Source organism: Pipistrellus kuhlii, unplaced genomic scaffold (assembly GCF_014108245.1).
Source record: "Pipistrellus kuhlii isolate mPipKuh1 unplaced genomic scaffold, mPipKuh1.p scaffold_m20_p_1, whole genome shotgun sequence".
NCBI lineage: Eukaryota > Metazoa > Chordata > Mammalia > Chiroptera > Vespertilionidae > Pipistrellus > Pipistrellus kuhlii.
Genome location: NW_023425404.1, coordinates 38,728,138 through 38,742,613, shown reverse-complemented (window position 1 = coordinate 38,742,613; position 14,476 = coordinate 38,728,138). Strand labels below are relative to the sequence as shown.

Below are 14,476 nucleotides of genomic sequence, written 5' to 3'. Positions count from 1 at the left end.
ACAAGAAGCAATCAATGAATGTATCAATAAGTGGAACAACAAATTAATGGTCTTTTCATTTCTCTCTCTCTCTCTAAAGAGTCAATAAAAACATTTTTTAAAATAAAATATGAACAGGTTTTGGAATATGGGGGCCACTGACCACCTTATACCCAAATATCATTGAGAGACATGCGTACTCAAGCTTGTTCACGCGGAACAGCTGGCACCACACTCGGGGTATAAGAGATGATTTGATTTCAGCAAAACAGCATCATTCTTCTTACTAATACTGTTATTTATTTCATTTTTTAAAAATATATTTTATTGATTTTTTTTACAGAGAGGAAGGGAGAGGGAGAGAGAGAGCTAGAAACATCGATGAGAGAGAAACATTGACCAGCTGCCTCCTACACACCCCCTACTGGGGATGTGCCCACAACCTATGTACATGCCCTTGACCGGAATCGAACCTGGGACCTTTCAGTCCACAGACTGATGCTCTACCACTGAGCCAAACCGGTTTCGGCTATTTATTTCATTTTTTTTTTTTTTTAACCTGGCCGAAAACCAAATAAATAAATAAATAAAAAAGCTCTTAATGGATCACGAACTACAGTGGCTTCAGATTTCACTTTTAGGGCCAAGATTTTACTAGGCAAAAGAAAATGCCTAAGGGAATAGGTTAAAACGTCAGCTGTCCCTCCAGTGGCCCCGAGAAAATTTGCTAGTCAGTCCCAGGGAGAAGATGAGTTAGAGCACTGCCATCCTGCTGACATTCTGAATCTTTGGGCCCAACAATTCCATTCCTATAATTTTCTCTAAAAGCACCAGCAGATAGATGCACAAAGATATGCATGAAAGGATGCTCACTGCACCTTTTTTTAGTGATAGTAAAAAAAAAGATTAATGAAAAGTTGATTAAAAATGTAGTATCTGCTTAATGGAATATTATGCAGCTAAACAAAATAACCTATATTGATACATGTATAATATGGAAAGTTCTCCCTGGCATATTAAAACAAACAAACAACCAACCAAACAACAACAACAACAACAACAACAAAAAACCCCAGAAAAATAAACCAGCATGTAATATAGATCTCATTTTTATAAAATGAAATATACAGAAATATGTCTATGTAAAAAAATTCTTAAAGGACACACACAAAATGTTAACACTGTTTCTGGATATAGGTAGCTATTTTTCTTTTGGCTTCTCTGTATTTTCTAAGTTTTTCTATAACGAGCATGTTCTGTTTTGATAATAAGAAAAGCAAAATGAGTTAGTTTTACAACTAAGGAATCTGCTTGGTGACTTGGGTGGGCAGCGTGTACCTTGAACCTCCTGTCATACTTGGTCACTGTGTCTGCAAAATCGATCTTCTCCCGCTTGCCCACGAACTGCTGGAGTTCTGGGTGCTCCTCCATCCCGATGTAATCCCCGATGAAGTTCCTGTTGATGCTGTTTCTCCTCCTCTCCTTCTTGTTCAGCAGGAGGTCTGAGGCTGCAAGTCCATGAGGCAGAGAAGGGAGGAGGGTCAGGCCCCCGAAAAAGGAGGGACATACTCACACGGAGAAACTCTGAAGGGATGCAAGGCTTTTCACACACAACATGACATGTGAAGGACAATAAACTTGTAACTTTCACCTAAGCTCAAACTTATTCTTGAGGTCTGTCAGAAGCACGAAACAAAATGACGGAAATACCTTCTTCCCTCATTTGGACGTATTTCTTCCGGGCCGCGAACTTCCTCCAGGATTTCTGTATCACTCGAGCATACCCATCATACTTCCTCTCTCTCATTTCCTCCAGGAGAAATAGCTGTGACCGTAAAGAAGACAAATGGGAGCCAGTTCAGAAGACCTGAGCATCACTTTTGTTCGGTTATTTCAGGGGCACGTGGTTTAGTCCACGCCACACGTGGCAAGCAGCGCCTCACACTCAGGCACAGAGGAGAAGAAATGACTGGTATTAAACACTGTTGTTCTACCCACTTCTACCTGTAATTTCATTTACTGCCCCTGAACAACCATGTCCTCTGTTTAACATTAGTTTCCACTTCATAGATAAGAAAACTAATACTCAGGAGGACTAACTTGTTCAAAGTCCCCAACCTAGCAAGTAGACGGATCAGAATTCCAATCCAGATCCCCCTCAAAGTCCACAATTCTCATTTTCCTCTCAAATAAACATAACTTCAATCCCCCCCCCCCCCTCTCTCTCTCACACACACACACACACACAAAAGAAATGACTGGTAGGGGATGTTGTTTAACTTTTATCTATTGTACACACACACACACACACACACACACACACACACACACACACATATTTTTAACAACAACAAAAAAGGAAAACAGTTGGATCTGAGTGTATCCAGTGGGACCTTCATAAACGTATCTGCTCATAATCTCTGTGAGAATCACATAAATGCTTCAGGATTTCTCCACTTCCTCCCCCCACCTTGATCCAAAGAGGATCGAATGAGTTGGTGGAGTCTGCGGGTTAGCGCTGCAGTCTCTTAGCAGGACATCCCGGCTTTACCAGGAGCCGAGTTTGTGCCGCTGTGGAAGGAGGACTGCCCTGCGCTCAATTCCATGGAAGTGCAGGGAGTTCTCCCAGGAGCCCCAGGGCAGAGGACAGTCACCATGGTGACGAGAGCAGGACCAACGATGTGCTGCCTGGGACCTGGGTTCCCCAGGAGAAACCGAGGTTGTTTGGTTGAAGGGCCCGTATCAGACACTGGCAGGTCTTGAGACTCAGGCCGTGCTAACAATGAGCACTGATTGTTGCACCCCACTCCGTGGAGCTCTGGAATAATGAAGACGATAACAATGAGCTACGATGTACGCGTGCCTGCCGCAGGTCAGGGATCATTCTAGATGCTTTATACCTTTTTTTTTTTTTTTTCATTCAGCCCCTCAACAACTGCACAAAGTTACCTATTTCCATTTTACAGGTGAGGACACTGGCACGCAGGCTGGGTCGGGCTGGAAAGTGTACCAAAGGCTCTGCCAGCCTCGGCTCTTCCTCCCTTTGCCACAGAAGTCCTCCTCTACAAACCCGCACTTATTCCACTCACAACACGGTGGGAAACTTCTGCACTCACCCAGGAGGTGGCTCATGTGACTCTCCAGGAAAAATAATAAAATGCACCAATAAAAACCCCAAGTAAAAGAGGATGCTCGGTCATTGCAAAAGTGTTCCAGAAGTAAACAAGCCTCCCTGGTCTGAAGGCAGCTGGGCCTGATTTGTTGTCTCTATTTATCTGGGTCTATTCGCAGGAGCCACATCTACCCGCTCCTGTCACTCAACCTCCCCTCCCCACAGCCCAGCTGAGCAACAACCACCTCTCAAAGGAGAACTACCGAGGGCGGGGCGCTCCATCTGCAGCCCACAGGGCCACGCACAAAAGAGACGACATGGTTTCCCATGGACAGAATGTTGACAACACTGGCCTGCGGTTGCCTGTTGTGAGACTACTCGTGGGTGTTTCTTATCTTGTGTGTTGGGTTTTTGTGTAAGTCTTGATTTCTTCTTTCCCACAACTATTCTGGGGGCGCCGGAGAAAATACACCGTGACTCAGAAAGGATGGGGAGGCAACCGATTCCCCACGTCCAATAGACTGTTTCAAAGATTAGCTGCGTTTTAGGTTCTTTTCAAAGGCAGTGTGGGTTCGAAGTCAGGGAAGTTGAAGGAAAAAAGAGAGAAAACAAAAACAGAAACCCCCAATCGCAGACACATGTAACAAATAAGCAAACCAAACCCTGTGGTGCCTGATGGCTCCTGTGGGTTCTTAAAACAAATGGGCTATTTCGTATATTCAGCACGTTCACTGTACAAGGCAAGCAAAAAAAAAATCACCACGTGGACTTTTAAAAACCAATATTTTGTACAAACATTTGCAATGTGAGGGCTAACTGTGGGCGGACGAGTGGTGGGGAGGAGAGTGGTGGTGATGGAGTGTGTGTGTGTGTGTATGTTTGTGTGTGTGTGCCTGTGTGTGTGTGTGAGTGTGAATAGATGGGAAAAGAAGATGATAAAGCAACTGGGAGGAAGGTAAGGAAAAGGAAAACCAAAAATAAATCTTGATTTTGGAACAAAAACCCCAAAGCTCTACTGAATCAGAAAAAAAAAAAAAAAAAAAAGAGTATGCAAACCCTTGAGGCTGTTTTAATTATATGTGAACATTGAACAAGTGGAAAAAGTAAAAGCGGGCATGAGCCAACAGAGGGGCTCTGCATTGTCCTGATCAATCACCCGCCCCGTTTTAGAAGGAACAGGAACTGCTCTGTGGGCTGCCTAATGGTGCATGACACAACATTTTCATTTTATATTTGGAAATGAAGTCACTGGGTAGCTGCAAATAACTCAAGAGGGGAAAATGCTACCACAAACTTTTCATAAAAGGGCTCTATTGATGTGTGCCATTTATTTATTTAATACCTTTACGGTTCATAAAGCCATTCACTCACAGCTCTTATCATCTGTGGGTGTCAGGCTGGTCCTCTGGGGCAGGCCGGACAGCAGCCGTGGCCCCCTTCCAGACAGGAAGAAAACGTGCCACCGGACCAGGACCTGGCTGAAGTCAAGTGTTCCCATTGCTACCAGCACAGCGAATTCTCGTGTTCTCCACACGGCAAGCTTCCCTTCGCCTGAATGGTTAATTTTGCCACGTTTACCACAGCCCCCTGAAATGCAGTCTTGTGACTGTTCTAGGAACCTGGAGAAATGTTGATGCCAAACCTGGCTAGTTCCAGCAGGTTCTCTCCAAGGTAAAAAGCAATGCTCCATTCCACCGCCCAGAGCTCACCGGCCAGAACGGAGGGGCTCTGCTCCACTGAGAATCTCTTATGGACACTCACTGGGCTCCCAGCGACCAGGAAAGATAAGCTCGTGAATTGCAAAATTATTTGAATTCCTTACAGGCAAATGCTGATTCTCTATAGACCCGGAGATTTCTCCTCCTATCTATTCATCCCCTCTCCGTCTCTCTCCTGGTCTTCCAGATGCCTCTGCTCTCATCCCCAAGCCCTGCTCCGCCTGCTAAGAGGAAGCCTGGGGCTGTTTGCTGTTAACCCAGGTGAGGACATGGGTTTAGCTAAGCCTTGTGGTGGGACAAAGAAGCCCCTTTTAGCTCAGACACTGTTGGACACGATAAACCACGAGTGGGCACCTGCCATGAGCTGCTTTTTATGCCAGGCCTCGAGGACACAAGGGCATACAGTGCAGGCAGGAGTGCTGGCCTCAAGGAGATGCCCATCTATGATGGGACAGCGACACTAAGTAAGAAAAGAAACCGTGACATGATGGTACATTTCTGTACGTGTTGAGTGCTCTGAAGGCTATGAGGGAGCAGGGGTGTGGGAATGACCCATGCTTAGATTGGGAGCGAAGGAAGACCTTGGAGGAGAGTACATTCAGGCACGAGCCCAAGGACGAGAAAAGGAGGCCAGCTGTGCTGTGGGAGGGGTCGGCGCGCACTCACAGACTCAGGTGCTTTGATGAACACTTTGCTCCTCCCGAGCTGGAACTGGTCACTGTCCATGTTGACGGACTGCAGCAGGTGGAGGACACCTTGCTTCTCATCTCCTCTCCACGCGGGCCAGGTGGCTTTGGTCAGAATGGCGTACCTGTGAGGGTAATGGGGAGAGAAGGATCAGGCCCAGACTGCACGGCCCCCAAACGCACCTGGTGTTGCTGGGTCCAGGCGATCCATTCACCAACGTTTAAGGCTTAGGGATGGATCTCGACAGCTGCAAAGTCCACTGGGTCTGGGATGTGTCCTCCTCCCTCCCTATCTGGCCATTTTCATGGTAATACTCTGCTTAAAGTCTACTTTTCCTTCCCTTTCCCCCCTCCACTGCCCTCCCCTCCCTCATTCCCTTTTCCCCCTTCCTTCCTCCCTCCCCCCCCCCTCTCTCTGTCTCTAATATATTTCTTTATTGTTTTTAGAGAGGAAGGGAGAGGGAGAGACATAGAAACATCCATGATGAGAGAGAATCATTGATTGGCTGCCTCCTGCACACCCTCCAACCCCTTGAAACCTGGGCATGTGTCCTTGGCCAGCATCAAACCTGGGACCCTCTTTTTTAAGCTCTGGGTAGGGTCTGAACCACTGGTCTGTTTAAACCTGTGGGCTTCCTTCCCAAGGTGTATCATGCATGCACATGTGGATAGTTGTGCTGGGTATTAACACATCCTTTCCCTTTAGTCACTTTCTTTTTCTAAGTGGGCAGCCTTTCTGTGGACACCTAGAAAATAACTCTATACACAAAGCCTTTTCTCTCAGCCTCGGAGAGAGTGACGGTATGAAATGGTTCACAGAGGATCATATGTTGAGACAGTCAGTGGAAGACCCTGTTATGACCAGGATCCCAGACTCACACATCTAATGGAAAACTGCGTTGTCTCTGCCCATTGACACACATGGCCTGCTTTTTTGAGTGGGAGACTAAGAATGTACTTTTTATTGAAAAATAAATTTCCTTCCAAATTTTATTATCTTCCTAGTCTTCTCGAATCACATGAAGTATGACATCAAAAAAGCCTGCTTTTTACAATCAGGGCTGTCCATTTGTCTTTTCTAATGGGAAAGCCCACAGCAGAAGAGCTGAGAAGGATAGATCATCTCCATGTCTACTCTGTGTGAGCTGCAGAGGAACGTGCCATGCGTGGATTCACGAAGCTAGCATGGCACCCGAGAAAGGTCGGAATCTCATAACCAAGGAGGTCATGTCACAGCTCGCTTCAGGAGCTGCTGCAAACAGTAAGACAGCCTGCTCAGGGCCCCCAGGCATTCTTGTGAGGACAGTGTGGATTTCCTGCTCGTCCAAGAGCTGAGAGTTCACAGCATTGCTTATGGAAGTCAGGTTCTCTGGCTTGTTTGTTTGTTTTTAAATATTAGGGAAGAAAGGAGGTCTTTCAGAATTGATTTCTCAAAAAAAAAAAATCAAGTTTAGATGCTTAAAATATTTGATATTTTGCAACAGTAATGCCAATCAGAGAGAATTTGCAAGGATCAAAGTTTTTAAGTATAGGAAAAATATTGAGGAATAAAACTATAAATGTTTTGAAATTATTATGGCAGGCTTTTCTGAATTAGGGATAGATGGAGGAAACACTTTTCATTCACTATTTTCTGCATTGAATTGTTTTCTCTTAATTGGAAAAGAATATTTTGTAAAAATGCAGTTTTGCAAAAATGTAAATGATTATATAAGCTATGGTTTGCAACTGGCTTTGCCCCCACTCCCACCCCCTCCCAGGGATATTAGGTAATTGCCTGGATATGTTTTTGGTTGTCACAACTCGAGGAAAGGGGTACAGAGGAAGGGGGGAGGGGTGGGCGCACTATTGGCATCTAGTGGGTAGAGGCCAAGGAGGTTGCTGAACATCCTACAAAGCACAGGATGGCCCTCTCAATGAAGACTCGCCCAGCCCAAATGTCCGTAGCTGAGGCTGAGAAACTTGGGCCAAAGCTAGTGTTACCGACCTGGTTAAAAAGCCTTTCATAATCAACATCTCAGCTCTTTGCCAGCAAAGGGATGCTGTTATAACAATGCAAGAGCTCTACAAATTTGTTTTCTCAGCCTCCTACATATTCCCTTTCATACAGCGCTGCTTACACAATAGGTGGAATGGCCCCTTTAATTTATAGAGATGTGGGGGTGAAGTTATTCCTAGTCTAATCCACCACCAAAATGATAAAAACTTGAATGTGAGAGGACAGAGTCAATGAGGCTTTATTGTATGAGATGATCCACCTCTTAGGTAAGCCTCTCCCGGCCTCCCACACCAATGACTGCACAGATGACTGGCAGGGCAGCCACCCAACCTAAAATTACTTTGCTAGATGTGCTGGATTTCATACAACTAAGCTCTACTTCAGCCTGACACTCTTTGTTACATGAAGTTTGAATTAAAAATGTCTGTCACCCAGCCAGTGTGGCTTAGTGGTTGAGCATTGACCTATGAACCAGGAGGTCACGGTTTGATTCTTGGTCTGGGCATATGCCCAGGTTGCAGGCGGATTCTCTCTCATCATTGATGTTTCTCTCTCTCTCTCTCTCTCCCTTCCTCTCTGAAATATATATATATATATATATATATATATATATATATATATATATATATATATATATTTAAAAACTAAACCAAACCGAAAACCCACATTATGCTACCTGAAAGATGCCAGACACAAAGGACACATCTTGTATGACTCCATTTATATGCAATGCCCAGAACAGGCAAATCTACAGGGACAGAAAGCAGTGTCTCCTCATTGGGGGTTGACGACTAGGGAAGTGGGACTTCTTTTTGGGGTGGGGAAAATGTTCTAAAGCTAACGGGGGTGATGAAGGCACAACTCTGTATAGTAAAAGCCGGTGAATTGTATACTTTTAGTGGGTGAATTGCACGGTATGTGAGTTATATCTCAATAAACCTATTTAAAACAAAGTGGCAGCTCATTACCTTTGCAGGAATTTTTTGAAGATGCGCCGATAGGCATACCCAGCTCTTCTCACTCGAATGTTTTCTTTCAGACCCAGGTATTCCACTTGGTGCTTTACCCTAGAAAGGAGACAGGGAGGCAGGGCATCACTGGACAATTCTCCTACCCGCTCTCCTACCCACCAGCCCCACAGGCCCCACATCAAAGATGCAGGGAAACATACTACAAAGACCACAGCTTACAGAGTTCAAGTCTGAGCTCACCCTCAGGCTATAGAATATTAATTTTAAAATATTTTGTTATGAAATACAGCAATTACAGAAGAGACATTACATAGCTATTTTAAAAGATAGTACAAAAAGCCATATACCTATCACCCAGGTTGTGAACAAAAATATCCATTTTTCAAAAGACAAAAGGAAAGAACTTGAATTAAATGACACTAGAGCTGCCTTTGTTATCAACATTAAGTTTGATAGTGACGCTACAGGTAATGAGATTACCCTTTTAGGTTTTTAAAATGAGGCAAGATAGGGCATATAAAACTATTAATTTCAAATGTCTAAGTGAAAAATGTTCTGAAACGTATGTAAATTATACTTTCAGTGCAGTTTTGTAATAGCCAAGCACTGGCAGTGTATTTTGGGAAACGGGTGCAGGGTAGGACTAGGACTTCACAGGCCCCGTGTCCGTCTCTGTGCCTGGAGTCTGCTTCATTGGGTCTGGAGTGCCTGGGTGGTGCTCGAGCATAAGAAATATGACCCCCTTCCACCCCAGACAGCAAAGTGTCCTGGAAGCCAAGGGACAGATCCTGGACACTAGCTGCTGCTGCTTCTTCTTCTTCTTCTTCTTCTTCTTCTTCTTCTTCTTCTTTTTAAGAAATATATTTTATTGATTTTTTACAAAGAGGAAGAGAGAGGGATAGAGAGTTAGAAACATCAATGAGAGTCAAACATCTCTTACTGCAGACCTCTTACTGGGGATGTGCTCGCAACCAAGGTACATGCCCTTGATTGGAATCCAGCCTGGGACCTTTCAGTCCACAGGCTGATGCTCTATCCACTGAGCCAAACTGGTTAGGGCCTGGACCCTAGCTTCTGATGGTCCCCTCTGGGGAGATATTATAAATAGGGCCTTTGCTGAATAGTGTGCAGACTGGTTTAATGCAGACACTTGGAAATGTGAAAATGAGAACTAAAAAGTAAATTTCCTCTTTCTTTTGAGATGAATGACAGAATTGTGCTGCGGCATGGAGGCATCTCTCCATTCCCCTTGTTTAGTACATTTGGGTACCACGGTACTGAGATGAAGGCGATGGGCCCCTCACGATCTGCTGTGCAGGAAGGGCAGCGAGCAGCATGTCTCCCCAGCAAGGCTCTCATGAAACCCACCATTTCCAACAAAGCCCCACGCCCACTAGGTGCCACCATGTCCCATGCTATGCAAGGTGCTAGCGATGGTGCCTGTTGGACACCTCACAGATGACACAGAGGCCAAGAGCCAGGGACACCCCTGCCACTGTGCAACTCCTCTGTGCCTCAGTTTCCACTTCTGTAAGATGGGATTAGTGATGTTGGTTCTTGCTTCCTATTGGGTACATTCCATGAGCACTTAGCCAGCTCCTGGTGTGAGCCATAAAAGCTTTTACTATTTTAATGTAGTCATAGCCACCACAGGTAAAGCAGGACAGGAGAATCGAGAAAGAAAGGAAGCTTTCATAGTGAGTGGACCTCAGAAGCTGTGACATGTGCTGGGGCTGGAAGGCTGAGTGGAATTTATCAGGCAGAGGAGGGAAAGGCAGTGAAAACAAAGGCACAGAGATGGCGAGCCCGGGTCCTGAGTGGGGAAGAGGAGGTGGGAAAATTAAGCTGGAAGAGGGCGGAGCCTTGGCTGTCCTGGGAAGGATGAGGCCACACAGTGAGGGATGTTTCAAATGTTTCCTGTCTCACACCAGCGTCCAGAAATGTCAGCCCCTTCAGGATAACTAACTTTACTAAATCCCTTTATATAAAGAATTCATATCCACATTTGATTGGGGACACATATCTGCTTAAGTAAAGGGGAAGGAGTCTGATTCAGGAAAGTAATTTTCCTTTTGCCCGTGCTCCGAATCTGAAAGTCACCACGGCCTTTCCTGCACTGAGTGAAACACACGAGAGGCTGCCGGTTAGAGACAGTTGCTCATTTAAGAGCTTTCCGTAAATATTGGCGTCATGCCCAGCTGGTCTGGCTCAGTGGTTGGGTGTTGACTCATGAGCCCAGGCTGGTTCGACTCCCAGTCAGGGCATATACCCAGGTTTGCAGGCTTGATCCCCAGTAGGGGGCGTGCAGGAGGCAGCTAACCATGTATCTCCCTCTCCCTCTCCCATCCTCTCTCTGAACTCAATAAAAACATATTAAAAAAAAAAAAACTGGGATCACCCCAAGCTTCTGAAGCAGGGAATGCATCGCCCATTGATTCAAGTAGAAACATGGGTCACTGCATGTTAACCATGGCTTACTTCCACCATCAGGAAGTTTCTCAGAGATATTTTCTCTAACAGGACAAGCAGGCTAGCAAATGTAGTAATGCTTAAAATGTCATTAGGTTAAAACATTGTTTCCTTCGTTTTAACTTCCATCACCAGGAAATCTCTCATAGACATTTTCTCCAACAATACAATCAGTTTAGGAAATTTTGTAATGCTTAAGATTTCATGTAATCAAGCATCCAACTCCATTTTTGCATGTCCCCGGGTGCTGTCGCCTCCCCAGTAAACACCAGCCCGGCTGCCGATGCCCACTTGTCCCTGCGCTGTGCCGCTCCTCCCTCAGGGAGGCAGGGCAGTCCACGTCCTGAATGTCTTTGGCCATTAACACAAGTAGGTCAAGGCCTGAGAACCCTGCGAGGGCAGCAACTCAGAATCCAGGGCAGGCAGCTTTGTAAGAGCCAAACAAAAACACATTTCCAACAGGAGGAGAAAAATAAGCCACACCCCATCAACCTGTGGAATGAGTAACCCTGTGCACCAAGGGTTTCAGCTGACCGTGTCATCTCCGCCAGCAAAGCACACTGCCCTCTCCTGGGCCCCCGCATGCCCCAAACATGGATGAAGTGAAACCTGAACCGGGAATGGGGGGACCCCAGGAAGCAGCCCTAGTGAATATATAAATCAGCACCGGACCAACAAATATTTCTGAGTCCTTAAAACCAGCGGACTTTTTGAATGTATGTCATGAAGTTCTCTGCGGCAAGTTGAATAAGGGGTGTGATTTAAAAAAAAACACACAACAATCCAGCATGAGGAAGTTCTACGAGGATTTACTGAGTTAACTTCTCCATTTTCTGATCCTCCAATGAATCAGTTTGGATTTCACGAGACAGTAGCGTCAGGGTTGGGGGACCTCCAACCAGTAGCTATTGCAAAATCTTTATGTTAGAGGGACTTTCAGCAGAGGATCTTAAAGCTCTATGACCTTGATGTGTGGGGTAAGGGGTGGTGTGCTGGGGAGGCATTGCATTTGCAGGGTGAGCGAGATTATGATTCTGTTTGTTTAAGATTATGTTTGTTGGGAAGGGCTGGAGAAGGGAAGCCGGATGAAATCTGAAGTGGGGGAGATCCGTGGACTGAAGCACCCATTAGTCTTACCTCTAGACTCGCATACTTTATTTCCGAGGTTGCCTATGACACCACACTTCTACCGTGTGCACATGTGCATGAATGAGGTGTGTATGCGGGTGAACAGGACGGGGAGCATAGGAGTGACACGGGGACAGGCAGAGGCAGGTGGACAGACCCGGGAAACAGACTTGGGAGCGTTCACCTGTCAGACTATAGGAGCTCCCATTCTGATTGACCCTTAGTGTAAAGAGGAAGAAACTGAGGACTGAGATTAAGTGTCTCACTTAGGCCAGCACCGGGGCACAGTTCTTTGAAATCCCAATCCGGTCCTTGGCTCTCGGCCAGCTGTCCTCAAAGTATAATGCTTGGCCCACCATCACCAGCATCACCTGGGAGCGTCTTAAAAATGCACATTCTTGGACTCCATAAGGGAAGCCAGCCAGGAGTCTCCCAGAGCTGAGCAGGGCTGCTGAGGACAGGACACTGTGGGCATCACTCATTCGCAGGGTCACCAGGAGTCAGAGCCCACTCAATGGCACGGAAAGTACCCAAAGGATTAAGTATTATCTGTCTGCCGGGGGCTAGAAAGGATCTGGCCGGCCGAGTGGGAAATGGACCTACACCCGTTTCTCAGAGGAAGTAATGAGCAGCTGTGACTTTTAATCCTGGTCTTCCTGTTCATGTTTAACTTTAAGTCACTTGATACCTAAGAGTCTATCTACTTTTTTCCAAGAGAGTAAAGAAAAAAGGTATGTCCTCGTCCAGAGGACAACGGCGGGGTCCTCTGTAGTCCACGCCATCCACAAGGTCTCTCCCCAGTTCTGCCTCCCATGTTCATATGGACCTGGGTCAGGCCTCTTGGGAATGTGTGCCTGGGTCCTCGAGATGGATGCAGAAACTATTCTCTAGTTATTTTCCTACTCAACACCCTGATTCCACCTGCATAGGCCATGCCCCCACACGCCAGCTGTGGGCCGGCTAGTGAGTGGCTTTCTCAGGAGTCAGGCAGGACTGGGCTCCCCGCATCCTTGTGCTCCACTCATCTTTGGGTGTGTTCCCTCTCGGGGCCACTCTGCCCATCAACACAGACGGGGTGGGGGGGATGACAGGAGCTGGAGGGTGTCCCCAGCATCCTCATGAGCCACAGTAAACGAGGGCTGGCTTTTTAACCAGCTGTTTGGACCTTCACTTTCAACCCAGAGCTAAGCATTCTAGGCCACATCCTGTGGGTGCTGATGAGGAGCTGAGTGTGCTAGGAATGTCTACACAGAACCTCAGACTAATTTTAAAACTATCCTGACTCTGTGGTATGAAGGGTGGTTGTTTTTTTTTCTTTTTCTTTTTTTTTCTATCTGCCCCCAGACTAGCCAAGATAAACATTATAAATGGCTAATTCTGAACCGAATGGCACCGCTAACATTTTAGGAAAAGGCAGGGAGGGAAGAAATATATATATATATATATATATATATATATATATATATATATATATATATATATTAAAGATACAAGGACATGAAACACATCTGACGGTCATCTAAAAGGCTCTGCTTTTGGTGGAGGGCAAGAGGGGATGGGCCCAGGCCCCGGAAACTGGCTGGGCCCTCTGCGCCCACTGCCTTCACATACCTGCTCTCCTCCCAGTCCCTGGGCTTCTTGGTTTCGTTTGGTTTTATGCAGCGGATGTAGTGAGGTGTACATTTCATCAGGGTGCTCACAAGGTCATTGGCTTGTTTCTAGAGAGGAAGAATAACATCAGTTAGAAACATGGGACTTTCTCCGAAGCAGAGCAGCTTTCAAAGGAGACCCGTGAAACCGGAGAGTGGAAATATATAGCTGGAAATCAATCTTCATGACAATCTGTTCATTAGGCTTGACTCAGGTCCAACACATCTTCCTAGAGCTCTACTGACTTTTACGATGATTTTAACTTTCAAATGGGTTTGAAATTAGAATTTTGAAAGCAACTAGGCCTTTTTAGTACAGTTAATAAAATCAACCAACCAACCAACCAACCAACCAAACAACCAAGCAAAAATGTTCACATACAATTTTTTTAAATATATATTTTATTGATTTTTTACAGAGAGGAAGAGAGAGGGATAGCGAGTTAGAAACATCGATGAGAGAATCATCGATCAGCTGCCTCCTGCACACCCACTACTGGGGATGTGCTCGCAACCAAAGTACATGCCCTTGACCGGAATCGAACCTGGGACCTTACAGTCCGCAGACCGATGCTCCATTCATGAGCCAAACCGGTCTTGGCTTCACATAATATTTTTAAAATGAGAAACAAGGAAGCATGCCAGTTATTAACAAATTAAGTTATTTTTACAAGTACATTGTCTTCAATTTTTTGGGAGGAGGGGTGGAGAGGCAAACTATTTGCAAGGATTAATAATCAACACCCTGCCCTTCCACCCCCGTAT

At 45.7% G+C, this 14,476-nt stretch overlaps 1 protein-coding gene across 3 annotated transcripts in view; it reads right to left on the bottom strand.

The window, feature by feature from the left end:
* MYO1E (myosin IE) overlaps positions 1 to 14,476 on the bottom strand; it is a 177,875-nt gene that overhangs the window by 27,246 nt on the left and 136,153 nt on the right. For all 3 annotated transcript variants that reach the window (XM_036440246.2, XM_036440256.2, XM_045582052.1), the window contains 5 exons: positions 13,674 to 13,780; positions 8,463 to 8,561; positions 5,476 to 5,620; positions 1,690 to 1,804; positions 1,318 to 1,487 (listed from right to left, as the gene is read on the bottom strand). In XM_036440246.2, the coding sequence (XP_036296139.1) occupies positions 1,318 to 1,487; positions 1,690 to 1,804; positions 5,476 to 5,620; positions 8,463 to 8,561; positions 13,674 to 13,780 (636 nt within the window). The remainder of the gene's footprint in view (positions 1 to 1,317; positions 1,488 to 1,689; positions 1,805 to 5,475; positions 5,621 to 8,462; positions 8,562 to 13,673; positions 13,781 to 14,476) is intronic.